Raw genomic sequence first — 26,982 nt, 5'->3', positions numbered from 1 at the left:
CCTGCTCGGCCTCATCTGGGGCTTCCACATCCACCCTTTTCCATAGGTCCATTTAAGGTCAGGGCCAGGACTTCAGCACTTATTTGAGCTGTACCTGTTTCATACCCTATCTCCAGATAGCCTTGTCTCAAATTCTGTTTCTGTCTCTCTCTTATAGGCTGCTACTTTAGGATCACGGTGTTACTTTTACCAACTCCCTCTGTTCCTGTACGGATTCAGTACGAGTATTCATTACGTTCCTATACGGGTTGAGCTGCTTCAAGCTCATCTTTCCCGAGGCTACCGGTGAATGCTGTTAGCGGCACGCAGCTCTGCCTGCCGCCTTCCAGCCGTGCGGGGCCGCGCCGTGCGGGGCCGGACTCTGCCAGCACCGAGCCTGCCCACGGCTCTCAGCTTGTTCTCTTCCCTAGAGCAACCTCACTCCTGCTCTACAGCATTCCCCCAGCTCCTCACTCCTGCTCCCCAGCATTCTCCTTTCAGTGATTTAAAACGGACTAGAAGGAGGAAGCTGGTGAGGCTTAAGCGGACTTAAATCTAGGTCTTCCCGCTTCCAGAGTCGAGTGGGCACTTCCGGGTTCCCAGTCCCTCTCCTGCCTTTGCACCCCAGGCCGCCGTTCGGCACTGCGCACAGCTGCCTTGACGCGGGCACGAACACTGAAGGGACTTTTCGCCATCCCCTCACGACAAGAACGCCCCAAGGCGGCGCAGCGCGGGCAGTTCAGCTCCGGTAGGGGCGGGGCCACGCGCGCACGCACGCACTCACGCACGCGCGGGCAGGCACGCAGGCAGGCGTTGGCGCGTGCGCGCGCGGCACGTGTCGGCGTGGGCATCATGGCGGAGCGGCGGCCCGTGCCCAGCGACCTGTTCCCCCTCGTGCTCGCGTTCCTGCGCGAGAGCGGCTGCCAGGGCGCCGCGCGCGCCTTCGCCAGGGAGGCGGCGGCGGTGAGCGGGGCGGGGGGAGCGGGGCGGGGCCTCACGGACCGACAGACAGACAGACCCACTGACGCGGCCTCTCTCCCTTTAGAAGGAGCAGGACCCCAACGCGGCCTCCCTCCTGGACATCTTCGCCTACTGGCTGCGGTAAGTCCCCTCGGGCTGCGGGTGCGCCTCCGCCCGGCCCGCGCCCCGCTCGGCCCCGCTCAGCCCCGCTCAGCCCCGCTCAGCCCTTCTGCCCGCAGGTCTCCAGCGGCCAAGAAGGGAAAGCTGGTCCCGAACGGCGCCCAGGCCAAGAGGAAGCCGTCCGCCAGCAGCAGTGACAGCTCCAGCGAGGAGGATGAGAAGCCCCCGGCCAAGAAGCCAGGTGGGTTTGTGGGCGGCCCCAGTGCACACCGGGGTTGTGTTTGGCATTGGCCTCTCACGTGCGTTTAGAGCTCAGCTTCAGTAGCTCTTCTGAGGCCTTCAGCAGCTATCAGGGATTAGGTTTGTGTTGACTGATCTCGGTTTTGGCAGATCTTTGGACCATGACGTGGAAGATATGTTCATTTTAGTTAAGGATCATCTCTTTATCTTGTTAAAATTTGTGCGCAGCAGAGTTTGCATCCCATAGAAGGTTTTAGCCATTGCAGAGAAATGCCAGGCATCCATACTCACCTGCTGCTTGTGTGAGCTTGCTACACTTTTTTCTTTAAAACTCATCTACTAGTGATACTAAAAAAATACATCTCTGCACTACACTTTGCTATATGCTGAGCTATATTTTTCCTTTTTATCTGGAACAGTTCTTGTATCTTTCATTAATCACTGCACACAAGAGAAGGAATAAATGAGAGGAACAGACACAGAAAGAAAATGTGTCTTCAACTTGAGCCATCCTAAAGCTGAATTTGAACTTAGATCTGAATTTTATTTGATAAGGACAGTTGTAAATATAACATGAGACAGAACTATTTGTTTTGCTCCACATTATTAAAAAGCAATCAGTAACCAGGAAGCAGATTTGGCTGAAACACATGCAGGTGTCTGGAACCTAACACTGCAGTGGCTCTCTTTGCACGCACCAGTCTGTACTTGTTCAGCAGGTTTCTTCAAGCTGGAAGGTGTGCAGATCCAGCTAATATTATCTGAGTTTGGGGGGTGCTCTTGCTTTGTGGGCTGTCCTTTTTGGCGATAGAAGTCTGCACTTAAATTTGCATGTGACAAAGATAGTCTAGAATTGGTTTTATCTTTTTGCTTACCCATTTTGGAGCAGTCTGCCACACACTGCTCAAGAAACAACCTCAGTGTTACGAACTTCAGTAATAGTTTAATGACCTTAATATATCCTTTTGCCCTGATACCCACGAGTGCAGGATACAAGTACATGAAAATTGTGAATTAATTGTCATCAATGTATGCTGTCCCTTATTTGCAGCTAAAGCATCAGCTGTGCCCAAAGCAAAAGCAGTTCCTGCAGCCAAGATGGCAGAGAGCAGCAGTGAGGACTCCAGTGATGATTCAGACTCAGAGGAGGAGAAGAAGCCAGCAAAGGTTGGCTTTTCTTTCCAATATCTTTAATGAGCATTTGGCAGTGATGAATAATAGCAAATTTAACCAACAGAATTGTGTGAAATTTGGCTCACTTTTCCTGAACTGTGAACTGCCCAGGCTGCTGCAGATACAATGCAAAAAGACATTTCTGTACTGCCATTTGGACTGGTCGCAGGAAAAATTATTGTTTTGTCCTGCACCCAGTTTGTTTCATATCCAAGTCTGGTCCTTGCTTTTATCCTAAGACTGCCAGGGCTTACTTCCTTTGCAAAGAAAGATTACTTATAGTTGCTACCATGTGTTTGATCTTTATATATCTATATGTGTTTATGTAAAAAGAGATTCTTCTCTTTTTCTTGCTGCAGTCGTGGTCTTGAAGTGGAGGCAAGGAAGTGTGATGTCAGGGGAGGAAGAGTGATAACATTGTGCACTAGAGGAGACCAGCTAGAGTTGCCCAGTCAATATTTTCAGTCTTCAAGCTAGTGTGATCTGTAGAAGGAAGAGAACAGTGCCAACCTTAGAGCTGCCCCATTTGGAGGAGGTAGAACTGAAGACTGATGTGCAAAGGAGGCTTCCAGTGCATTTCTGGGACGTTTGCTAGAGCAAAACTGTTACCCCAGGATTTTCAGACCCTGACCACTAAGCAGAATGGTGTTTTCAAATCTAAATGGTAACCTCTGTGAAAGACAGCTGCTTCTACACTCTGTACGTTTCCATCTTATTAGCCTTGGTTTTTTTTCATGACTTTGAGGGTTAATCGATTTTTCCTGCTGTTGTTTAGAAAGGTGCAAAACCTGTGGCAAAGCCAGCTGGAACCAAAATCCAGCCTCAGAAGAAAGCAGAGAGTTCCAGTTCTGACTCAAGCAGCTCGGATGAAGAAGCACCAAAGAAGCAACCACCAAAACCAGCAACGCCTAAATCAGGTACCTGTTATTGTATTTCATGAGTAAAGTGCAAAATCAAAAAAGCAGGGTAGGAGTGCTGGGGACTGTACCTACATGCAAAGACATATGTATTAACACAGTCTGAAAATCTGCTTTTACTACCATTTGCACTCTAGTCTAGTCTGTTCTGATTCAGAGTTGTAGAACTGAATGAAAATAAAACATCTGGTCCTGAACACTGCATTGTTTGAATAACTTTAGGTTTTGCTTTTACCATTGTCTTCCCCTCAAAAAACAGGGAAGTTCTTCACTAAGCCCTTAGTTTTGGAACTTCCCATGAGCTAGAAGACACAGTTTCCAGAAAACTTTCTCTAAGATTGCAGTAGGATAAACCAACAGTTTTGCAGTACTACCTTAATCTGCTCTATAGGCTTCTGTGGTTCTTTTTTCTCTAAGATACTCACTGCTTAATGTAATTATCCCTCTTCTACTATAGCATTTTTTGTAATGTCCCTTTTTACTTCTCTCAAAAGGAAGTAAAGCTGCTCAGGCAACCACCAAAGTTGTCAATGGAAAAGCAGCAAGCAGTAGCAGCAGCAGTGAAGATTCTGATGAGGAAAAGGCTGCACCAAAAAAGGTAAATTAGACTATGAAAGACCTCATAAACAGTGTAGAAGTCTAGTAAGACTGGGTATTATCATTTTGTAGGCACAGACTACACAGATGCTGTGCTCAACATAACTCTTAAACCTGCTTCTCCTGCATACAGTGGGATTATGTGTTCTAGCATCTCTCCATGTACTGCTTTCTTCCCTAACAGCTCCTTCCTCTACAGGAAAACATGTTGTTGTGTCATAACTATATTGTGTCCCCATTGTATAAAGTCACTTTGGCCTGACTTTCATGTTTAGCTGTCTGTTTCCACTAGTGAGTGTTTAAAAATGTTTTCCTGCAACACAAAAATAATCGTAGTTGTTTTTCATCACATGGCAGTTGCTAAATTTCAATCAGTCCTCTGCCCTGTAGTCCAGAGGAGCTTCTCATTAGGGGTTCGTGGAGCAGAAAACAACAGTAGAGGAGCTAGAAAGATAATGATGCTCATGGCGTTTCTTAAATTTGCATTTGAGAATCTCTGTTAATCTTTTTCCCTTTGTCTTGAGAATTTGCTCTTAAGTGAGGTGTGGAATTAAACAAGATCCACATCCAGTTGTCCCCACAAGATTTCTGCAATTTCCTTTTTTATGTATATTTCTTTTGATAAGGCTGTTCCCAAGAAATCGCCTCTGTCAAAACCTGCAGCCGCTCAGGCATGTCCAGGGAAAACCAAACAGGCCAAGAAAAGTTCCAGTAGTGAGGACTCATCTGACAGCTCAGATGATGAAAAGCCACCTGCAAAACAAAAGCCAAAGTCTGGTATGTAAAAAATACTACAGGGGGATTTTGTGAAGTATCCAGGGCCATTCAGTTGCAGTCCAGCTGATGGGCTAAATGGGCCTCAGTTCAGTGTGACACAATGTCTTTAGGATTCCAGTAGAGAGCTGGTCTGAGTAGAGGGTCAATCATCCAAGCTCAGTCTGACACTCTGACCAGAGGATTTGCAAAGGCAATAAATAAAAACAATGAAAATTTGACATAATCTGGGGGGTTTTTTTTCCGAAAAAGTTTGCTGACAAGCTCCTGTTCTTCTAAAAGTGCAGAGAAAACTTCTGCAAAGGTGGTTGGGTCAGCTGAACCCCACAAGGAGAGTTAAACTCTGAGTAGAACAAGGAGGTAGCAGTGGGGTGGGTATAATCTTTCAAATTATAAGCTAGTATTGGATTGTAGCTACAGAAGGAAAATAAATGGAAGTGAGTAGCAGAAGTGTTTTATTCTAATTACACAAAAATCTTGTGCTGCTCACATTATCATGCAGGCATCTGAATGCTGTGTTTCTCTTCATAGGTCCATACAGTGCTGTACCACCTCCTCAAGGAGCCCAGGCAAAGAAGGGCCTTGCTAAGGCTCCTGCGAAAAAGGCTGAGAGCAGTGACTCTTCAGACAGTAGTGATGAGGCAGAGCAGGTGCCCTCAAAGGCAGAAGCAGGTACGTTGTGAGGAGGAGAGGCTGCAGGGGAAGTACTTCATTGTGCCCACAAGGTTTTTGCAAGGTCTTGGCTTTCTCGAAAAAGCCTTTTGTCTTTGCACTATGTTGCTGTTTGCTCTTCTGGAAGCTTCTGATTGAAGGCATCCCAAACAACACAGTGTATGACTTGTGGATCTGAGCTGTGGTCAGGTTGGATTTGCACATGCTGATTTGAAAAGTCATTGGGATCTAGTTTAGTGGGAATAAGCCAATTTCTTGCATGGCTTCCATGGGCTGGCTGAGTGGCTGGTGTACTGAGAATGGAGCTTTTTCACGTCTGCTAATGTTTGGATCTTGGGACAAAGGTTTGGTATGGATGTGGCCTATTAATTTTAAACTTGCTTTTACAGGCAAAGCAGTAGTAGCTAAAACAATCCCTGCCCCCCAGAAGAAAGCTGTGACTAGCAAGAAGGCTGAATCCAGTTCTGACAGTGACTCAGGTAATTCAAGAAATCAAGATCGGATTCTTTTGTGTTAATGTTTTTACTGGCCAAGTTGCTCATAGTTGTGATCTAAGAGCCTTAGTGTATGAGCTTAAAAGCTTCAGAGTCTCCATGGCTAGCAAGATGTGAAATTGAAAACCAGCAGCCTGCTGTTCAAGGTGGAGTGTGACCATGAGACAAGACCACTGGCAAGTGCAGGAAGTCCCCATGTTGCTGGATGGAATGGGCAGGCAATTGTGAATCAGGTTTCTCACAGAGGTTGAATGGTTAAACTCTTCTTGAGCATCTGTGTCTTGAGATTTTTGGGGTTTGTTATTCCATTGTGATTGGAGGAGTTTCTGAAATAAAAATGTAATCACCATAGTTCAAAACAGTTCAAAAATAGACTTAGAAGATGCCTGCCTTCTCCTAGAATGACTGACATGGGAGCAGTGTACTTTGTCTCTCCTGTCAACCAGGTTTGAGATTTGGTATTTCCCATGTAAGTTCCCTATGTGCTACAATTTCCCTCTGTTCAAGATGCTCCTGTACCGTATCTCAGCATCTCTGCTGCCATGGCAGGGACTGAGTGTCAGCAGTTCTGTGTTTTCTGGGTTTGTTACCTAGTTTCTCTCAAAATCGTTAAGTTTTTGATTGATGTTTGTAAATGTTCAGGAATAATGGAATAGATCAGGTTTAGTATTCCAGATTCATGTAACACAATACAAAGGTGTATTGGCACTCAATAGTCTCCATTTTCAAACTGCTGCTATCTCATCTGATAGAGGAAGTGGTCAAAATGAGATACTGTGCTGTTGCTGCCTCACTTTGTATGCTTTGTCAACTTTATCTCTTAATTTTTTGTAATTTTTTTTGATCCTTACCACATAGATTGTTTTTTCAATGTTTCTTCTCCTCAGGCTGGATGATACTGGTACTTTCTCTAAAGTTCTTTATTCAGTACCTCTTCTCCTACATTATTCTCCAAATATTTGTTTCCTTGTGCATACATTAGGGAAGAACTTAAACTGCTTGTTTCCACTTTCTCCCAACAAAGAAGATGGTGTGGAAAATGAATGCTGCCCCCTGACCATTCAAGTGTTCATCAGATGCCTGCCAGTTACCTGGTGGCTTAGCCTTGAGCCACAAGCCATTTTGCTTCCCACTTACCCATAAATTACATACATGTAACCACTAAAGTAACTTGCACATGAAGCCTATTAACTTGAAGAACATTTTTTGTTCTTTTTAGATTCTAGCTCTGAAGATGATAAAAAGAAAGTAGGGAATAAGCTCCCTGCTAAACAACCTGTGATAAAGAATACTTCCAAACCAGCAAAAGTAGTTGTCAAGCCTGGACAAGCAAAGAAGGACTCCAGTTCTTCCTCAGACAGCTCAGGTATTGGGGTGGGAGAGGAGAATTTCTGCATGCATGTTGTTCTTGCTCAGACCTTTCTGTTTCTAGGCAGGGTCTGGGTGCAGTTGGACAGGAATACCTGTTGCAGTGTTGTTTCAAGCAGATGATAAAGTGTACTGTGTATCAACACTGAACCTGAATGTTAGCCTTGTGTTAAAGGAATGGGGCTTACTCTTGATTGCTCTTTTTATTTCCATTCTAGATTCTGATAGTTCTGACAAGAAGGCAGCTCCTGTGAAGCCCACAACTAAAGCAGCAACCCCTGCAGCAAAGAAGTCACCAGCTGCCACAAAGAAAGCACAAAGTAGCTCTGATTCAGATAGCAGCTCCAGCAGTTCTGAGGATGAGAAGAAGAAGAAAGGCCCTCCAGCTAAACCAGCTGGCAAAGTGGCTAAGCCACTCTCCAAACCTTCTACTCCAGCTTCCAAAGCAGACACATCTGACTCTGATAGCTCAAGCAGTGAAGAAGAAAAGCCAGCAGGGAAACCAGCCACCAAATCTACAGGAGCAGCAAAAGCAACTGTAGGGAAGAAGGCAGCTGCTGCTGGTAGTAGCAGCAGCTCATCAGACAGTTCCAGTGAAGAGGATGGGAAGCCCAAAAAGGCAGTGAAGGGGGTGCAGAATGGTTCTAAAGCCACTGCCTCTACAGAGAAAGCAAAAGCATCTGCAGTAGCTGCGAACAACGTGAAGTCTAAGCCAGCTGGGGGCAGCAGTAGTAGCAGTGAAAGCAGCTCTGAAGAAGAGACTGGAAAAGTCAATGGAGGTATTAGCAACAGTCTGGGAAGTGGGTCTGTCAGGCAGTGTTACTGAGCTAAGCATGAATGGCAGACTTTCTGAAACAATACTCTTTCAAATCTCTGTGTGTTACAAGATTGTGCCATCTGGTGCAGTAGTAAGAGGGAAGGGCTGGTTTTGAATTTGGTGGGATCCTTTTTGGCTATATTGCATAGCTGCTGGCACTGAAATTTGTGGTAATGTGAAGTATGTTTCTGTGTAGTTGTTGCCAGTTGCCATCTGTGCATACACAAGACTTAGTGATAGCAGAGCAGACTGCTGGAGGACCTTGTCTGTGTGGAGTGGGACACCACAGTTGATGCCCTAGTGCACAATATCAATCTTTAACCCTCCAGGAGGAAAACAATGCACTAGTGATGTGTGCACTTGCATATGAAATGAATCCAAAATCTGGCAAATCTGACCTATAGAACTCTCTCAAGTATGGAAAATCACTAATATAGAGCTACCCTGTTGCATAAAGTTTTATCCATTAGGATAGGATGGGGAGGTCCTTGCTGATACATAATTTGTTCATGTCTGGTACAGCAGTCTGTTTTCTAGGTGAAATAATGCAGGCACCAGTTCTCAAACCTGTATTGACGTTTTGTTTGCTTTCGGGGGAACAGAAGCCATTACTTTTCCTAGTGCTGCCTTTAAAGTTCTGCTGCTGTACATTTAACAGGCACTGTCGGCAAGAAACACAAGAGGGAAGATGTTCAGGAGCCGGAAACACCGCACAGTAAAAAAGCAAAGATCAAAGCCAAAACACCACACACGGTTCCCAAGGTGAAACGGGTGAGTGAGGGTGGACTGTGGCACCTGGCTGAAGAGGCATCTCTGCCTCTGAACAAGTAGACTGGTTTGGGGTTTTTCTGGGTGGTTGGGCCCACAGAATTACTTGTATATTTACTCTCTCCTTAAGCACTTTAACCTTATCTGGAGAACCCTAGGGAGTGCACATAAGAATGCAGTAGTAATCTCACCAAAGCTGATTTGATGTACTTGCACAGGAGCACTCCTGAGGCTGCCTGATCTGAAGCAGGGAAAGAATGATGAATCTAAGAAACACTTTAAAGATTGAGGTGATGTGAACAGGGTTCTGTATTTGCAGGGCAAGGAAGGAGGTTTTTACTAAAGGAACATTGTGTGTTTGTATGTGATTACAGCATTTCATTTTCTTTTTCAACAGCCCTCCTCTCCATTTCGCCGCGTAAGGGAAGAAGAGATTGAGGTGGATGCCCGTGTGGCCGATAACTCATTTGAAGCAAAGGTAGGGCTAGGTGGTGCCAGAGCGGTGACATTGGTCTCTGGAATTACATGTCTGCAGAGCAGCCTCGTTGTGCCCCGGGGAGTGCTTTTGGTGGGAACTTCTTCCACCAGGAGGCGCATGGGAGAGCGGTATCAGTTCCTGTGTGAATGTCCTGGGGTTTGCTGGGTACAGTGAAGGCAAAGCATTACTTTCACTCTCCTGGGTACTGACTTGGATTTCTTTTTCTCCTCCTCCATCCCTCACAGAAAGGAGCAGCTGGTGACTGGGGTGAGAAAGCTAACAACATCCTGAAATACACTAAAGGCAAATCTTTCCGTCATGAGAAAACAAAGAAAAAACGAGGCAGCTACCGCGGGGGCACTATATCGACCCAAGTCAATTCTGTCAAGTTCGAAAGTGACTGAGGATATTGGAGTTCATAAACCATCACCAGAACATCTTGGATGGGCGTGTGAACATTATGGATGCCAAGCCTGCCTGGAATGCTACCTCCCCTAGCTCCCCAGGCAGCTCCAGTGTAGAGATATGGGAGAATGGTTGGATGTTTCCCTGTTATATTTGTAATTTTGTTTTAGTCTCCTAATTTGAAACCATCCTTAAGCTGGTGTTATTGGCACCACTAGGGTGACCGCCAAGACATTTACTACAGTCTTATTTTAAAAGGCTGGCAGTGATTTTTACTTTCGGTTTCCTGCCCATCTAGTAGAAGAAAGAGAAATCATTGTCCTGTATTTTAATCTCCTATTTCTTTTTCAGCCAGTTTAACTCTCTTACCTTTGAAAAGGCAGGTATTGTCACTTGCTTCTAACTAGTTACTGTAAGAACAACAACTGATTTGAGTACTCTGGCTGTAATCTCCAACCCCACCTGACATTTCAAATTTACCCTTGTAGTGTGACAGGGCTCCTTTTCTGTTTGTGGTTTCACCTTGCAATAAATACTTACTTTCCTCTTCCTTGCACTCCTGTGGAGGCCACTAACCAGAGAACTTGGAGAAGCAGTCTCTAAATATTATTTAGTAGTTGAATAACAGTACTGATTGCAGTTGCAAGGTGGGGGCTATTGTCAGAAAGACCAAGAACTATAGTACTGCTGTGGCACTCTTGATAACACTTCCATTAGTGTAGCTGGGCAGTGAAGTTGTACAGAAACTTGACTGCATGAGGGTTGTGAAGTTTCACTTGGTGGGAAGGGAAAGGAGACTGAAGAGATAGAGCCCTCTTAGCAAAAGGCAGAGGAGGATAAGCAGTGTTTTTGTTTCAGAGGCTCTGGCCATGGTGTGGCATTACTCCTTGTTCCATCTGAACATCAAATGTGCCACCTTATATTTGCAGCACTGTGAGCTGCAGCTTGTTAGGAGTCAAGATGAATGTATCATTGATGCCTTAAATTTCTTTTTGAAGTTGGATCACTTGTCTTTGAGCTGTTTTCCATCTGTTAAATCCCTCTTGAGAAGTAAAATGCCCATTTCCCCCTAGCAGTAAGGCAAACCCTGGTGCTGTAAAGTTTGAAGTACCAGCTACAAGTGTATGTTCAGTATGGGGAGCCACAAAGAACTTGAGAAACTTTGAGCCTAAACTGAGATTTCATGAGCAACTGACTGTATAATGTTGTACTGAGAGGTGGGCTGGCAGTCACTCAGTTGTGTCACTGCTTCCTTACTTAGGTGCAGCTTGCATCTGATAGAAAATATTCCCCCAAATGCTTTGCCCTCCATTAGGTGGGTTAACTAATGTGAGCCCACAGCCAGTATGAGTTGAATAGTGGTAGTGCGTGTTTGGGAAATGGAGTAGTGGGCTGTGAGATATGCCGAGCCCACTGGTGAAACTGCCAGCCACCGAGAGGCAGTGCAGGGCCTGATTTCCACGTTTCCATTCCGTCCCACAGGGTGCCAATGAGAAGAGCCATGTTACAGGAAGCTGTGTTTGTGTGCAAAGCAGTGTCACCTAATTGAGGGTTGGATGAGACTTGATGAGCCACCCCCATGTACGAGTGGCAGCTTTTTCCAGTGAGCATTTTTCAGGACTTCCCCCTGGCTTGCACAATCACTGGGGCCTGGATTCAAGGCTACAGTGCAGAGGGGCCCAGGAGACCATGGTTATTGCAGGAAGGTAAAGGCTTGAGGCCAAAGGAAGGTGGGAAGAGTATTTTCTGCATGGGGATTTGAACATCGTCTTTCTTGTCATTTGCCCTCTTTTTTCTGTTTATCAGGAACTTATATTTGAAACTCTTTAAAATACTTTTACGCTTTGAGGTTTTTAAAAAGTCTGTAAAATGTGAAAATTTGACGTGTCAGAAAATAAAGATTGCTGCCTTTGTAGTCTGAGTGGATCTTCTGGTTAAAGATATGGAATAGTGGGTGGGAAAAGGGAGGGTACCATTGCTTGGGGGTAACAGCACTGTCTACATCTGTCTACAACTACTTCTTGTCATCTTACTTACATGATTGTGGACATGTCTGACATGTGGACAGGTCATAACTGACCTTCAGAAGTGAAAGGTGGCCTGTGCAGCTGGCTGGTGATTGACTTGAGAAATTTCAGTAAGATGCTAGAAGCTTATATCAAAAACAGGCTGCTCAAGTCCCTTCCCTTCAGAATATCTCATTAGGTCCTCTCAAATACTTCTGCCAAATCAGCTATATGGCAGTTGGCCATATAAGCACCAGCATATAGGAAGAAGAAAGAATAGAAATAACTGGAAAATCCTGTATAGATCTAGTTAAAATAACTGATTTGTGTGTTCCCTTAGGTTTCTTCCTCTATGTGTGCAAGGAAAAGAAACTTGCTGATAGGTAGGGCCACATGGAGCTTTTGAGTGCTGTAATGCTCAATCTTAGCCTGTGCATTATGGTTCTCTGGAAAGGGTAGGATGATGCTCCATGTGCATTGTGCTCTCTTGCTCTGTAACCAACACTCTGCCACAGCCTTCCACCTCGAGCGTGATGCTGTAGGAGATGTAATGCTGCCTGAAGTTTCAGCACAGGATGCAAAGAGTGTCATTAGCCTTGCTGGAGATCAGCACCTGACTGAGCAAGTGCAACAAGTGTTGGGGTGGGAAATACTTCGTGAGACTCTCAAAGGGGCATGCTTGACACTCCTGGGAAAAAGTAGTCATTTTGCAGGATTTTGCAGCTGCTAGACATATTTAGCCTACATCTCTGCTCTACTGCTGTCCTGGTGTAGAGGCCTGGTTTCCCTGTGCAACAGTGATGCAGTTCCAGCTGTTAGTGCTGGAACAGGTCCAACAGGACATCCCCCTCTGGTGTGTGCTGGAACACTGTCCCTCACATCCCGATTCACTCGTGTGCCATCCGTTCCCTTTTGCTGTCGTGACTATCGTGTTCCCGTCGCCCTCCTCTCTAGGGGCTGCTGGCCCTGGGGGTGTCCGGGCAGCGGTCACTGGAGCGATGCTGTGAAGGCGATCAGACGCGCTGGCACCAGTTGCAGCTGACGGGCGCTGCCCCGCTGCCTGTCGAGCTGCCGGGGCAGCAGGTGCGGCTCTCTGTGCCCACTCCTTCCCCTCTCGCCCCGCCTTCGTGCCACAGCCCCGGGCTCGGCTCGGCTCGGCTCTGCCCGGGGTGCGGCCCGTGGGCCGGGGCTGCTCCGCCCGGCCCCACCCGCCTCCGCCGGCTTGAAAGGGGAAGGCGGGCGGGTGGCGGCTGCATCCCTCCCTTCCTCCGTCTCTTCCCTCCCACTTCCCGCACCGCCGCGCCTCTCTCTCGGGCCGCGCTCGGCCGGGGCTTGCTGCAGGTGGGTGCCGGCACCGCGGCGGGGGCCGGGGGCGGGCGGCCCGGGAGGAGCCGGCCCGGCAGCGGCTGCGGCCGGTGCTTCTCGGCTCGTCCCACCGGCGAGGCTTCTCGGCTCCGCAGCGGCCGTGCTGCCCCGCTGCCGTGTTCTGCCCGGCTGCCGTGCAAGGAGGGTCCTTTCGCCCTGTGGCAGGGTCGGTGGGATGCGGGGGCTCGGGGCGACCGCGGGCGGGGGCTGCCAGCTGTGCCCCGGGTGAGCGCTGTCCGGCTGGGCTGACGGCACCTGAGCGCTGCCCGGCTGGGGAGGCAGGGACAGCGACTCGGTCTGAATTCCCTGCTGTCAGCCCGGTCCCGGCTCTGCCCGGAAGCCTGTGTGCAGTCTGGCGTGCTCCAGAGGCGCGAGTTCAACATCTGCTTCTCTGCGCAGGGCCAGAGCCTTGGCACACGGACACGCGTTCAGGGCGCTTTTGTGTAACTTGCTTCATCTTCCTTTAGAAGATTACATCTCAGGAGTATCTTCCATCTCCTGTTCTGCCTCCTCTTCCTATGCAACCCTCTTCAACCTCTGTTTACGGCAGCTCAGCCAGGTCTCATTCCTCTGGCGTGCTCAGAGCCAAGAAGCTCTGGTTTGGTTGTGGGTTTCTTTTACATGAGGGCGTCAATTGTTTCATTGAAGATAAGACTCACCCCTAGCTTCTCTACTCCTGTAACTCTGTCAAATGTGATCAGACTTGTCTGTCAGGACTTTATCAGTCTCCACAGCTTTCTACACAAGATTTCACAACCTTCTGGAGTGTTTAATAACTTTTCTTTAAATGTTGTGCTTCTCTGCAGAAAGAAGCTGAAATGACAAGGCGGTAAGTGGGAAGATTCTTTTCCTCCCCATTCCTCTTGACTGCTTCTCTGAGGTTTGGTGCACCTGTATATTCCCAGTTTTCTCTGCAGTCTGAAGAACTTATTTAACTTGAGTGTCATACAAACATAATTTCTTCTTAAGCCTAAATAATGCTTTGCCCTGTCATGTGCTCTCACTTTGAGGTCTATGGCTCACGTGACTATTTGGAAATGGCCCCAAGCTGTTCTCTTTCATCCAGGGTTTACAAATAATGTTCTAACTTGCTTCCACACTGCAGACCTCAGACCACTCACAAGGGGCACAGTCTCACATCAGCTGCTTCTGTCTTACAACCATGTTGTGAGTGAGAGGAAAAGGCTGTCTGGAAATTATTGCAGAGCAATATTATTGCAGAGCTCTGTTATTGCAGAGCACCCTGGTGTCACAAACCATCTCTGTTCCTTTCAGAAGACAAACAGGAAGCCTGTGGATATTGAATGGGGGAAATCTCACTTAGAGAGATTTAATGTATGACGAGAGGCCAGGTGGGGAAGCAGATGTGTGGTGTCTGACACTATCCTCCAGTTCAAAATCTTGAATATGTGTGTATTCTCAAATACCAAGACAAGCTGAGATCCAGATCTTTATTTCTTTTCTCAGTTGTTATGGACCAGTATTTCCTTTGGTATCACTGTTCCCTGACAGTGATCTGTCATCTGACAACCTCCTGCTAGCCCACAGATTCCCAGCCTGTGGAACTTCCTCCATATAACTCTAATGAGACAAGAAGGATGTTGAAGATGGTCCAAAGCACCAAAAGTTAGGAACTCTTTGGGAACTACATCAGTCTTTGTCCAAATCAGATGAGCCAGATCACTTCTGGTGTTTTGTGGCAGCAGTGGCACCAATGTGGTGAAAAATGTAAATCATTCTGATGCTGACCTGATCACTGCTGCGGTTGTTCCCTTTGGTCCTTTAGGGATCTTGACTTCCTTCCTTCTCTGTACTTATAGTGGGCTGCCATGAATATGTAGAAGGAAAAATGCTAGAAAGGCATTTGATTTGAGCAGACCATCTGTGCACTATTCAGTATGTGTGCAAACAATATTTTAAAAATCCTTCAAGGTTATAGACTGCCAGGGGATGCTTATATCTGAAGGGGTTTTTTTAAATCATTGTTTTAGATACTAAAGTCATAGTGCTAATATTGGCATACTGTGATATTAATATACTGTAGTGCTAATATTAATGTTGAACTGTTAGTGTAATTTACCCAGGTGACTGTGGTCAAGTTAGAGTCTGTGATAAACCAAAACCAGAGTGCAGAAGCCCACCAAGCACTGGGCTGGATATGATTGATGGTTGAACTTCCCTGTTTCAACCTATGCTTTGTTTGCTTTATACATTATTGTATCCTCTAGGTTTTGACACAGGATTCCCCTGGGCAGCCCCTGCTTGTAGTGCACCATCCTCCTGCAGTGATAAAGTTACTCTTGGAGCTGCATTCCTGCCTACTTTCACAGTCTTGGCTTCCATAAATTAGCTACAGTTAGGTGGCTGTTATCAACGTGATAGTAGCAAATGGACCTGGTTTTTCTGGATCATACCAAAGAAACAGGCAAACCTCAGTCTCTTATTCCAGGAAGAGTTTAGAGCATCCAGGTGAAGTTATATTTTGCTTTTGGTTTTCGATTAATTCTGCTGCTTTGTTAACTCCTGAGAAGTTTGCAGGGAAAACATTTCTTACTGTGGTCAAGGGCTGCATAGAGACTAAGGTGCAGGAGGGGAAATAATTCAGTCCCATGTATATGGGCTTCCAAGTCCTGGGCAGGAACTAGGTAATACAAAAAAGTGGGAGAGAGGGAGAGATATAAATGGGAGTCCTTGCATTTGAGCCTGTTCATAGCCCTTTCTCTGTGGGTTCTTTGCCTAGACTGGTTGCTGTCAGAGGTTTTAGTGCTTCAGCCCAATAAAAGGCACCTGAGTTAAATTAGAGCTGTAGCTGTTCAGTTATTTCATTTAAGTTGATTGGTGTAATTTTCCATCAATACCAAAGCCACACACTGTCAAACGTGTTAAACAGGGCAAAATCATGGAACGAATTTCAGCCCAGTAAGAGGTTTCTCAGGGGTGTTTCAGAGGGCTGTGCTCTCTCTGCTCCCTTTCTGCTGCCTCGCTTTTCAGCGTCATTGCATTGCTGTGGCTTTGAAAGCAATCTCTCAAGAGCTGAAGGTGGACAGGTGTGCAGGGTAGGGGGATGCTGCTGCTTGCAGTGACAGTTTCACTTTCCCAGGTCCTGCTCTGCCCTGAATGCTGTAGTTGTGAAACTTAAAACATTTGTGGTATGGGCTCTTCCAACAGTTCCCTTGAACCCTTACTCTGGCTGCCAGTGTTAATTGGGATATTAGGGACATTGCTCTCTGTAAATCAGCCAGCTGGCATGGCTCTGCCAAGCACCTGTCATGAGAACAGGGAAGAGTCTGTTCTCTTTGCAAGCCTTCCCCTTGCAGTGGCAGGGTTATTTTTGGAGTATTTATGTGACATAGCCACTAGGACTTCCAAACCACAAATAAGGAGATGGTTCTGTCTACTCTGCTCTCTGGCTTAGTGTGGGTTCTGTCTTACATTTTGTCATTTGCTGGATTTTGCACCTCTGACAAAGCACAATCTGTGAATTCACCTTCCCAGAGACTCACATTCCCATACCCAGGTGTTTGAAGGTTTCTGTTGAAGACTACCTGCATGCAGCCTGCAGTAGCTGAGCTCCCATAGCCAGAGAGCTGGGCTGAGCCTGTGCTGCCATAGCAGCTGCCCAGGCTGGAGGATTCTGCTGCAGAGCTCATGGAGCAGCTTTTTTATTCAGTGTTAGTAAGAGGTAAACCAGCACGGTGAGCAGGTGGGTTTTTGAGCCTTCCCTCAAGTGTGTCATTTAGCCCTTGTCCAAGTCTGGGACTTCTTTCTTTTTGCTATCAACCTGAGACTGCAACAATGACTAGTTGCTGAACAAGGGACAGAGAGTCCTTGTGCCCTTTTTGCTGGTAGTTAGCCTTCATTATACCCCAATAGCACTAAAAATCAGGGATGTGTCCGGTATATCCAGCACAGCTCTAGGGCTGGAGCTATGACCAGGGTACCTCTCTGGGCATGGACAGAGCAGCAATTGTCTCTGGTGGTATTGAGCTGAAGTAGGAAAAAAAGGTCTCTTCTTGCAGCCTGGCATCCTCTCACCTCTTAGCAAGATTTATAGCCTCCCTTATTACTTGGGCAGGGAGAAGAGGTTCCTGAGCCAGCACCTTTAGAGATTGCTCCTGATTTTGGAAGAGATGAAACCATCATGGGCAGTTTGCAAGTTTCACTGCGTCAGCATCTGCCCCTGACCTGAGGGCTAGGATTGACAGCTTGTCATTTGGATTTTGGCAGTCCCCAGAGGGTCCTGCCTGAGCTGAGGGTCTCAGCAATGTCTGGCACATAGGTCCATGGCAGAATACAAGTCCTTGCTGAAAAAGGGTGATAACTTTTTTCTTTAAATAACTATACCTTTTACCTGGACTATTTCTTCATCTTTTACTTGTTGCCCAATGAGAAAACACCCTACCCCTATATAAAACCTCTTCTACTCTTCTTGGCATACTTATGTACACGTATGACCCACTAGGTGCCCCAGAACAAGCCTGTGCATGCTTCTGTCCTTAACTCCCTGCTATCCCAGAGGAGATCAGGAGTACATGGCTGCCATCCGTCCCTTGCTTCCTGGAAGCAGCATGTGCTCCTGGATCTGCTGTGAATGTCATAGGCAAATGCTTTACCTTCCCTGGTGTGGAGCAGGGTCAGTTCCCTTTGGGCTTCTCAAGTAATCTGAGTACTAGACCACCTTTGTGGGCTGTAGCTCTGTTGTGGCCAACACTTTGTCACAGGCCAGCCTGTTTCCTGCTATGAGGGAGTCAGGATGCTGGGCAGATCCTTACTTTCCTTGCAGAGCTTATGCTTTCTTCTCTCCAGCCCATCACCTTGGTCTACATTCTCCTGGAGCTCTTGTTCTGTGGGTCCAACTACCCTCTGGGTATCTGTTAGCTTTTTTTGTGTTTCTTATCACTCATGCAGGCACAGCCACACAGTTGACCCAGGGTGGGAGAAGTGGGAGTACAAGCACTAGCAGGAATTGCCTTTGAAACAGGGGAGGGTCCCAAACAGCAGGTGCTCTCTTTCTTTCCCATGTCCTGTCCGCACATGAGACAAGAAGGCAATGGAGGAAGAACAGGGCAGTTTTACTCTCCTGTGTCTACACACTTATGTGCTTAGTTTGGCCAGAGAGAGGCTTGCTGAGGGTAGTCTGAAGACTGTATTTAGCAGAATCTTGTCCATGACTTTCTTTCCCATGTCTTGAGCAATCACTAGTGGAGGGGCTGTCAGAAAAATCTTGCACCAAATTCCACTCTACCACATCTCTGCAGCCTCACCAGGGCTTAGTGTGTAGGGGCCATCCAAAATCCACTTCTAGTTGTTCCTGTTGTAACTTCTTCCTCTTCCCACTACTGCTTCCTAGCATGTCTGAACTGGGTTCTCGGAAAACTACTCTGCTTCTGACTATTCCCAAATAATTATCACATAATTCTTCTCCCAAAATAATGCTAGGTGTGGGTGAGGCGCGTTCGCTTCCAGTGATGTAGCAACATCCCTTACACAACAGAAATCTTGGGTGTTTCACTAAACTGAAGAGGGGATGACGGTTTTAGGAGTGTGACTAAGGGGCGTCAGTGTGCCACAGGTGTTGCATGTCATCTCTGGGACTGGTTTCTGGGTTTGCCTTTTTCTAGTGGATGAGTATCCTGGCACCTGCTTTCCCTTCCCAGCCCTTTCCCCAGAGCCTCCCATGACTGATCCATACTGGAGCAGCTCTCTGTCCAGACTGTTCCTGTGCTCTCTGGGATTGTGGTTCCTCTCAGTGGGTGCTGCTGTGACCTGGACTTGCTCCTGCCCCATCTGTGCTGAGCAAGCTGCCTTGCCAGCCATGTGAGGGCCAAAGCCAGAGCACATCTTTTGGCATTTCCATCAAGCTCTGTAGGCCTCCCTGTGAGCTTGCACAGACATCAAGGGCTTAGAGAGAACCAGCTGTTCTGGCTGGACAGAAATAAAAATAAAATCCAGCTGAGCTGGTTCTGTAGCAGTAAACAGGGACTGAGCAGCAAGTGTCCCTGCTGGTGCTGTGACCCAGCATAACTTCTCCAGCTACTCACCCTCGGTAACTCTCTGCGAGTCAGTCTGCTAGTTTTTGAGCCTTAGGAGCATGGAGAAGAGGTTTTCTGGAAAACTCCCCTGATTATCTGACTTTGGTTGCTAGGGTGCTTTTGTGGGTTTGTTTCTGGTTTGGTTTTTTTCAGGGCAAGGCAAGAGTGGATGGGGATGGACGTTCCCCAGTGAAGAACTCTGGACTGCGTTCTTTTCCCAACTCATAAGTCCTGGCTTGCAGCTACAATTGCCACTGCTGCGTGCATGACAGAGATACTACATTAATGGCATGTTTGTCTCCTTGCAGTGATGAAGATGACGAAGGTGCTACCGTGCCCTGCTGCTCTTCTTTTCCTAGTGACTGCATTCACTGTGGAGCCATCTCACTGTGCCAAGGTGCTGATCATGCCCACCATAGTCTTTGACAGCCACTTGCGAGTCTTCATGCGGGTGGCAGAGGCACTGACTGACCGGGGCCATGACCCTGTGCTGCTTCTTCACGAGGGTCGGGATGTGGAAACCGCCCTGCCCGGCTTCCGCGTGCAGAGGTACTGGGGTACCTTCAGCACAGAGAGCGCAGATGCCTGGGTGCAGGAGAAGATAAAGCGTATCTTTCAAGGGAAGATGACCTCTCTGGAGGTGTTTTCATTTTTGGAGAAGTACCTGGAAAACTGTGACCTAGTACTGGGAAATTCTACCCTTCTGCAGAAACTCCAGTGGGAGAACTTTGACCTGCTTTTGGTGGACCCCAATGAGATGTGTGGATTTATCCTGGCCCACATCCTACAAGTCAAATATGCTGTGATTTCCACCGGTTTCTGGTTCCCAGCAGAGATTGGTGCTACCTCACCCATTTCTTATGTCCCTGAATTCAACTCCCTGATGACAGACAGGATGGGCTTTTTTGGTAGGACTTGGAATCTCCTAGTCTACATAATCACTCGTGTGGCTACAAGACTGGTTATCCTGCCCAAGTTTGAACGTCTCATGGAGAAGCATAACGTGGAGCCCAAGACCTCCATGTTGGACCTTGTTCATGGAACTAGTCTCTTCTTCCTCTGCAATGATGTGGTGTTGGACTTTCCCCGTCCAACGCTCCCCCATGTCATTTTCACCGGCGGCATCCTCGCTGAGCCTGCAAAGCCCCTTCCAGTGGTAAGTGCAAAGCTTTGATCTATGATTGCGCATGAACTGGGGAAGCTACTTAGTACAGATCTTCTTTGGACAAACCTTGTAGAAGTTCTGATGCCTCAGGTGTCTGGAAAGCTGCTGTGTTTTGGTGCTTGTGGGTGCATTGGCGAGACAGAGAACACTGAAGGCTGTCAGGCTACAGAAAGGATGCACAATTAAGTGGTCCACTCTGAAGTGGGATTTGGACTCGCTGTCCATGTAAAATGGTGTGTGGAATTCCTAAGATGGAAGTGTTGCCCCTGGGACTTGATAGTTTGTTTGCTGCTATGCTGAAGTGGAAATTAGAAGAACAATTAATCTTCCTTGTTTCATCACTGATATGTTAATCCAGAATTTCCTCCTTCACCTTATTTCTCACAGAGCATTTCTGCCCTTGAGCTTGTAGTCTTAAGAAACCACTGGAGAGAGCTATTCTTATTCCTTCATTATATTCAGTGCAGAATCCCAAAATGGAGAAAATTGAAGGATATAATCCCCTTTTTCTCAAGGTTCAGTCCTGAAAACTCCTGTCAAGGCTTTCTCCAGCCTATGCCTCACTAATCCCAGGAATAAATTCAGAGGGACAAGCTCCTAAAGCCTCTGGCTGAAGACAGTATTAGAGCAGAGTAGGACTTGTCTTACCACTTTTACAAACATTGAGGGGAAATAAACCTGGATAATAAAACTTGGGCAGTCAAGATGTCCTGGTGTCCTGAATAAGGTCTGAAATGGAGATAAGATTTTAACTTTCAAATTATTAGAGGCCTGTCAAGATCTCTGATGGCAACTGTAACTGATGCAGTGCATGCCGATATTTTTCAGTTAAAAAGTGAGATCAGGGGCCTTAAAAAGAAGCTCTCCAGATGTATCTGACTGCACATGAGCCTTGCCCACGTGGCATGGCCTGCAGGTAATGAAAGGCACGTAGGGTGCTCCGAAAGCCGTGTCAGAGGGTGGCTGCCTCACAGCTCTTGCAAAACTCTGTCTTGGTCCAACCTGGCTGCGTACACACCTGCCTTATAAAGAAGGGAGTTGTTTGCTAGGGCATTACTCATGTGCTTCACAGCTTCCAGAACAGATCCCAGGGCACCTAAGGAAAGAATGATGGAGATAAGTCCAGAGCCCTGCAGTAGGTGGTGGCTGTCATGCTAGCAGGAAGGTGTGTCAGTGTCCACATGATGGGATGCCAGCAGAAGAGAGGGCCTCTGTAGGGCTAGGTGTACCTTAAAGAGTGACACATCTCAAATGTAATTGTTTATTTCCTCCTATTTGAAACACTGTGATTTTGATTGCTTCTAATTAGGACTTGGTTAAATATAGATTTGTATTTGAGAAAAACTGAGAACATTTGGTGGTCAACCATGCTTCCCTGGCAACTTCATTGCTGTTCCTGAAAGTTAAATTTTATGGCCCAATTATAACGGATAATGTAGTCATCTGGTTTAAGAGTCATTGTACTTTTATTTAGAAAAGGAAAATCAGGACTTTTTCTTTTGTAGCAGTTTCAGTGGTTGTGCTACTCAAAGGATGTGAAACTGAATGAGAAAGCAGAATATCTCTGTTGTAAACTTTTTGATTCTTGGATTGTTTTAGGGCACTCTAAGCATTTCTGAAAAGATAGACTTGAGTCTCTGAAGCATACAACAAAGGAGAAGTATCCCCGGAGAGTAACACTAAGATATGCTTTGTAACTCTTTTCTACTCTGATTCCCTAACTTTTAGACTACAATTAATATTCTGAATTAATCACTTTAGTTTCTCATTTAATAACAGATTTTTTTTAAATTCATGTTCTTCTACATGCTTATTTTAGGAAGTGTCCATATTTAAAGATAGGTTTTTATTGAACTTTCTTAAAATGCTGCTGACTGGGGTACGTGGGAAATTTGAGGCAGGACAGAATTCATAATGACAAATAGACTCAGTCCATCCTGGCATAAGACGAAGTAGTCCATGTTTGCTTCACAGCAGCTGTGGTTGCTGATTCCTTCTCCCTGCTACCTTCTGGCTTTGGTTAAAAGAAGTATGTGCTCTTTTCTAGATACAGACTTATTTATGTGGCATTACAGGCAGCCTCTAAATGAAGAACAAATAACTGTGGGTTTTACTGGATCTGTAGCTACCTTTCTGTCGAGTGATGAAAAACTAAATCTGCTGTCTGCAAGTAGCTATCAAGGATGGGTAGAAGTCTCCTGTCAAGATGGCAAGACCTTCTGCCACCTCCATGAGCTTTGACATTGGAGAGTTTGTAGGAACTCTCCTCTGGGAAGTTGTTCCTGCCTCTGTGATGTTTTCTCTCTTGTATCAGCCTACATCTAGAGACCCTGACAGGCCTCCTGTCTTAGTGGTAATGGGAAAATAGCCTTCCTCTTTTTACTCCAAATTCCTTCTCTGCCCTGCTGTTCCTATGTGGCCCCTCTGTTTCCAGAACCTTTCTTGTCAAAGAATAATTGTGTTACCTCCAGTGCAGGAGATAATGCTATAAAATGCAGATCTTGGACACTTCCCTGCAAACTCCTGAGACCAGAGTGTGCTCAAGTAATTTTTCCCTGTCTGGGTGCAAAAATCACAGCAGTTTTAGAGTTCATTGTGTGGTGAAAACCATGTGGCTCTGTGCTCTGGGTGGATTTGTCTTCATCTTCTCTATGGACAGCTTTCCACTGACAGAGGCAAGAGTGGGAAGGGCCCTTCTGCAGCAATACTTCAAGGCAGCTGTGTGTGTTTTGCCCACAGGGTCTGCGTCTCTGGGTGGAAGCAGCAGAGGCGGGTGTCGTTGTTGTCTCCTTTGGCATCGGGATCCGAGCTCTTCCAAGGGATTTGGTGGAGAAGATGGCTGGTGCATTTGCTCGCCTCCCGCAAAGGGTGGTGTGGAGGTGAAAAGGGAATGGGATTCATTTTCACTTGAGTTGGATGAAAAACAATGTTGAGGGGTGATTCATTTCAAATCACAGAATCTGTTTTCTGCCTCTTGATCTGATTGAATTTATTATTGCTCTCTGTGTGTTTCTCTTCTCCTTTTTTCCCTTCCTGTGTCTCCTCCCACAGATATTTTGGTCAGAAGCCAAGAAACCTGGGTGAGAATACGCTGATGATGGGGTGGCTGCCCCAGAATGACCTGCTAGGTAAGGCTGGGCTCTGTGTGTGTGTGTGCTACTAGCAACACCCCTGGATTTTAGCCCAAACCGCAGCAAAGGCACATAAGGATAGCAGCACCTGTGTGGATCTAAGTCTGTTTCTTCTTGTGTGTCTGATCTCTACAAAACATGATCCTCACCTAACACCTGCTTGAAGCTGCTTGGCTTCTATCTCCCTTCTCCTCCAGGCTCTACTCAGCAATTTTGGGGTGCCAGAAGCCAGATGTATTCCCAAAGGGTGGCGTCCTCTCTGCTCGGCATGCCTGTTTTTCCCTAGACATATATTAACATTGTGTGTTGAGGAACCCCCTGGTAGCCCTATTGCAACATGGAAGGCATTGACTGGCTACTGTTTCCTTACCTGCAGGCCACCCCAACGTGAAAGCTTTTGTCAGCCACTGTGGGATGAATGGTGTATTTGAGGCAATTTATCACGGTGTGCCAGTGGTGGGATTTCCTTTCTATGGGGACCAGTTTGACATCATGATCAGAGTGCAGGCAAAGGGCATGGGTATCCTCATGGACTGGAGCAGAGTGAAAGAAGAGGAGCTTTACCAGGCTGTCATCACAGTCATCTCTAACTCCAGGTGAGGCATTTGGAAGCATCAAGCTCTTCCTTGGTGCAGACAGTGTGTAGGGACCAGTGTGTCAAAAAGTGACCTTCTGCTTTTTCCTAGAACTGGAGCAGGAACAGAAAAGTGGCACAGGGCTCCTGTTTTCTAATGGAACATGTGCAACAGCTAGTTTTGGAAATGCTCTCTGAGAGATTGATTTTTTAAATATTTTGTATTTCTTACCTATTAAGAGATGTTGCAATTTGGTACCTGCAAGGGTTGGGGCATTCATCAAGTGTGTAACTTTTGCTTGATGCTGGGTGAGGTCTTCGAGTATAAACTCCCCTCAGAAAGTACCATTCACATGAATTCACTGAACAGGTACTTGCACGACAAACTATCAGTGTTGTTAACAAAATACACTCTGGCTTGTGCCTTCATGGTTAGCAAGTGCTATCAGAGTGCGTTTCAGAAGAAGAATGCAAGAAATTTGCCCCTCTCTCAAGGTGTTATTTGGGGCTTGAAAGCATCACTGGATGTCTCAGGCCAATTCTCAGGTATGAAGTTTCTGTCAAAAGGTAAATGTCTCATCATCTTCCCTTGCAGCTACAGAAAAGCAGCCCAGCACATCTCAGCTCTGCACCTGGACAGACCAATGCACGCTCTCAACAGGACAGTGTATTGGCTGGAGTACATCCTTCGTCACAATGGGGCAGCCTACCTTCGCCCGGCTGTCTACGACCTCTCCCTGTATGAGTACTTCTGCATGGACATATTGGCTGTTCTCTTGCTGTGTCTGGCTGGTATTGGATTTGTTCTCTACAAATCTGTGATGTGGTGCAGAAGGAAGGGAGCCAGCCCTGTGTATCAGAATGGCAATTGCATGAAAGGCCACTTCACAGACGAGAAAAAACTGCAGTAGTGGCTAGTGTGTTCCAGGGCATATCTCATCACTGTGAAATGAACTGCTGCTGTGCCAAGAAATGCATGGCATGCAGGCATGGAGAGAGGTGGAAGATCCGCAGGTCTGGATGAGAAGAGAGTGGGGAGGGAGGAGTATTGCAAAGGCCTGTGTCTACACCTCTGTGTACAGCACGTGTGGGCGGGGGGGTGAATTCAGGCGTGGGTGGGAGCACTTGGCCAGGATGCTGGGAATGGGGCATACGTAGGTAGACTTCCAGGGAGGAGTGCAAGTTGTTCCCTTCGCATTGCACATTGGTTTAGACGCTGGTGTTGCTCTTCTGGCTTTTTGGATCGTGGAGGCACTGGAGGTAGGAACAGCATTTCATGTGCAGCAGGCACCATTTCTCCTCTGCCTTGTTACTAAGAGCCCCAGGAGTCTGGATACCTTTATGTGCAGATGAGAACCTAAAGCAGAGCTGTGGACAAGGAAGGGCACTGAAAGTATCATCTACAAGAGTGAAAAATTGTTCTGTTTTAAGTTCCGTGGATAAATATTTTTCTTCCTGCTTCAGTCAACACTCTACAATCCTGTTTGTGTTTGAGCTAAATTATTATTTTTTAAAATAAACTTACATTCTTTCTCCTGTGTGGCAGTTCTGTGGTCTTGGTTTAGTGGGAACCTGTGATTCTTGTAACAGGAAATTGTTCAAGCAAGATTAAAGTGCTTTTTCCTTCTCATTACTGCTTCTATGGTCTCCACATACCTCCATCAGCAATTTTTTGGCCTTTCTCCGTGCTTTTATGCAGTGCCTTTCCTCCTCTGCCTTCATGTGCCACACACCCATGCCCATAGCATCTCCAAACCTGTGGTGAAAGAAAAATCTGAAACAGATGCAAGTGCCAGGACCACAGGATCAGCAGCCAATAGCTCAGAGCACTGGTCAGAGGCAATAAGCCATATATCACATTTATAGAAGCAGCAGGCTCTGCTATTACAATCTGAACAGACAAGACCACTTAGGCCATGGTATGGAGTGATATGTAATATGCTTTTACTCACCCTGGACTTCAAGGCAAATTTAACTGGGGTGCAGTTGCGCAACCTGCCCACAGTGTTGTCCGATGGTCCCACTGCTAGTGCCCCACACTGAGGATCAAGGGCTCTGCTCCAGGCTCCCACTGAGGCCACTGCAGTGCTGGCAGGAGTTGGAGAGTAACCTCACTGCCACAGCTGCCCTCACTGGTGAATCTAGGCTTTGCTCTTGCTTGCTGTTCCATGTGGCTTTTTTCCCAGATGAAAGATGTGTTTCTACTGTAACCTGTGAAACAATAGTTTGGCTGGGCTCCTGGGCTTCTCTAGGTTGGGATAATACCTGGCTCTGACTTGGGGGCTCTTATGAGGCCAGGCAGTGCTATCTTCCCTCCCCAGCCCTCAGCTTGCAGAGGGGCTAAGGTGAAGGTGACTTTGGATGACCCATCAACCTTGCTCTGTTAGCAGCACTTTGTGGCTTCATGCCCTCTGAGCTGAGAATGTGGAGCCTAATAGTCCCTAATGGCAGGAAGAGTGAGATCAGAGCAAGGTGCTAATAGACATTAGGGGGAAAACAGGCACTGTAGATAAGTAATAGGAACACTGTCAGCCTGGCACCTTTCTGTCTGCAAGTTGAAAATAAGAGGTTGATGGGATTTGGGATTTATTTTCAGATAGAAAATATATTGCCACAAATTTTCAGCATTCCTGCCTGTTTCCAGTTGCACTATGGTGACCTTGTTGTCATCTCCTAGCAGATGAGTTTGGGCAAGGGGGTGGAGGTGGGGCATTTTGTCATCTCTGAGGTGGAAGAAGGCAATCATTACTGCTGCCTACGTGAGAGTTTGGATGTTTAGATTAGGCTGAATATAGCAAGAAAGTTGGCAAGCTTGCAGCTTGGTGACAACAGTAGATTGTTTTGAACTTGAAGAAAAAAGAGGGAGAGGACAAACACACCATATTTGCAAACTGGTGCACCAACAGAGACACCATGGTTTGATGAGGACAGAAACCTGCACATTGCT

The 26,982-nt window shown here is 46.7% G+C and overlaps 2 protein-coding genes across 2 annotated transcripts; both read left to right on the top strand.

Moving 5' to 3' along the window:
* Positions 1–773: 773 nt before the first annotated feature.
* On the top strand, positions 774–11,683 carry NOLC1 (nucleolar and coiled-body phosphoprotein 1). The gene is made up of 14 exons (XM_063405780.1): positions 774–942; positions 1,025–1,080; positions 1,179–1,300; positions 2,351–2,466; positions 3,248–3,389; positions 3,884–3,987; positions 4,613–4,763; positions 5,292–5,432; positions 5,822–5,911; positions 7,146–7,292; positions 7,513–8,073; positions 8,770–8,882; positions 9,277–9,357; positions 9,603–11,683. The coding sequence occupies exons 1-14, from the start codon at positions 832–834 to the stop codon at positions 9,759–9,761; spliced, it is 2,094 nt and encodes a 697-aa protein (XP_063261850.1). The 5' UTR covers positions 774–831; the 3' UTR covers positions 9,762–11,683.
* Positions 11,684–12,952: 1,269 nt separating this feature from the next.
* On the top strand, positions 12,953–25,632 carry LOC134555122 (2-hydroxyacylsphingosine 1-beta-galactosyltransferase-like). The gene is made up of 6 exons (XM_063406478.1): positions 12,953–13,109; positions 19,474–20,321; positions 23,070–23,209; positions 23,382–23,458; positions 23,838–24,057; positions 24,631–25,632. Exons 2-6 carry the CDS (start codon positions 19,476–19,478, stop codon positions 24,944–24,946), a joined length of 1,599 nt encoding a protein of 532 aa, XP_063262548.1. The 5' UTR covers positions 12,953–13,109; positions 19,474–19,475; the 3' UTR covers positions 24,947–25,632.
* Positions 25,633–26,982: the final 1,350 nt, after the last annotated feature.

Source organism: Prinia subflava, chromosome 9 (assembly GCF_021018805.1).
Source record: "Prinia subflava isolate CZ2003 ecotype Zambia chromosome 9, Cam_Psub_1.2, whole genome shotgun sequence".
In the NCBI taxonomy this organism is placed as follows: Eukaryota; Metazoa; Chordata; class Aves; order Passeriformes; family Cisticolidae; genus Prinia; species Prinia subflava.
Note: the sequence above shows the minus strand (reverse complement) of the source record. Positions and strands in the feature narration are given on the sequence as shown.

Coding starts and splice junctions, on each gene's coding strand:
- NOLC1 (XM_063405780.1), top strand. CDS start 832: ATGGCGGAGCGGCGGCCCGTGCCCAGCGACCTGTTCCCCCTCGTGCTC. Junction 1,301..2,350: donor GCCCCCGGCCAAGAAGCCAG/GTGGGTTTGTGG, acceptor CCTTATTTGCAG/CTAAAGCATCAGCTGTGCCC. Junction 3,988..4,612: donor AAAAGGCTGCACCAAAAAAG/GTAAATTAGACT, acceptor TCTTTTGATAAG/GCTGTTCCCAAGAAATCGCC.
- LOC134555122 (XM_063406478.1), top strand. CDS start 19,476: ATGAAGATGACGAAGGTGCTACCGTGCCCTGCTGCTCTTCTTTTCCTA. Junction 23,210..23,381: donor CCGCAAAGGGTGGTGTGGAG/GTGAAAAGGGAA, acceptor CTCCTCCCACAG/ATATTTTGGTCAGAAGCCAA. Junction 23,459..23,837: donor GCCCCAGAATGACCTGCTAG/GTAAGGCTGGGC, acceptor CCTTACCTGCAG/GCCACCCCAACGTGAAAGCT.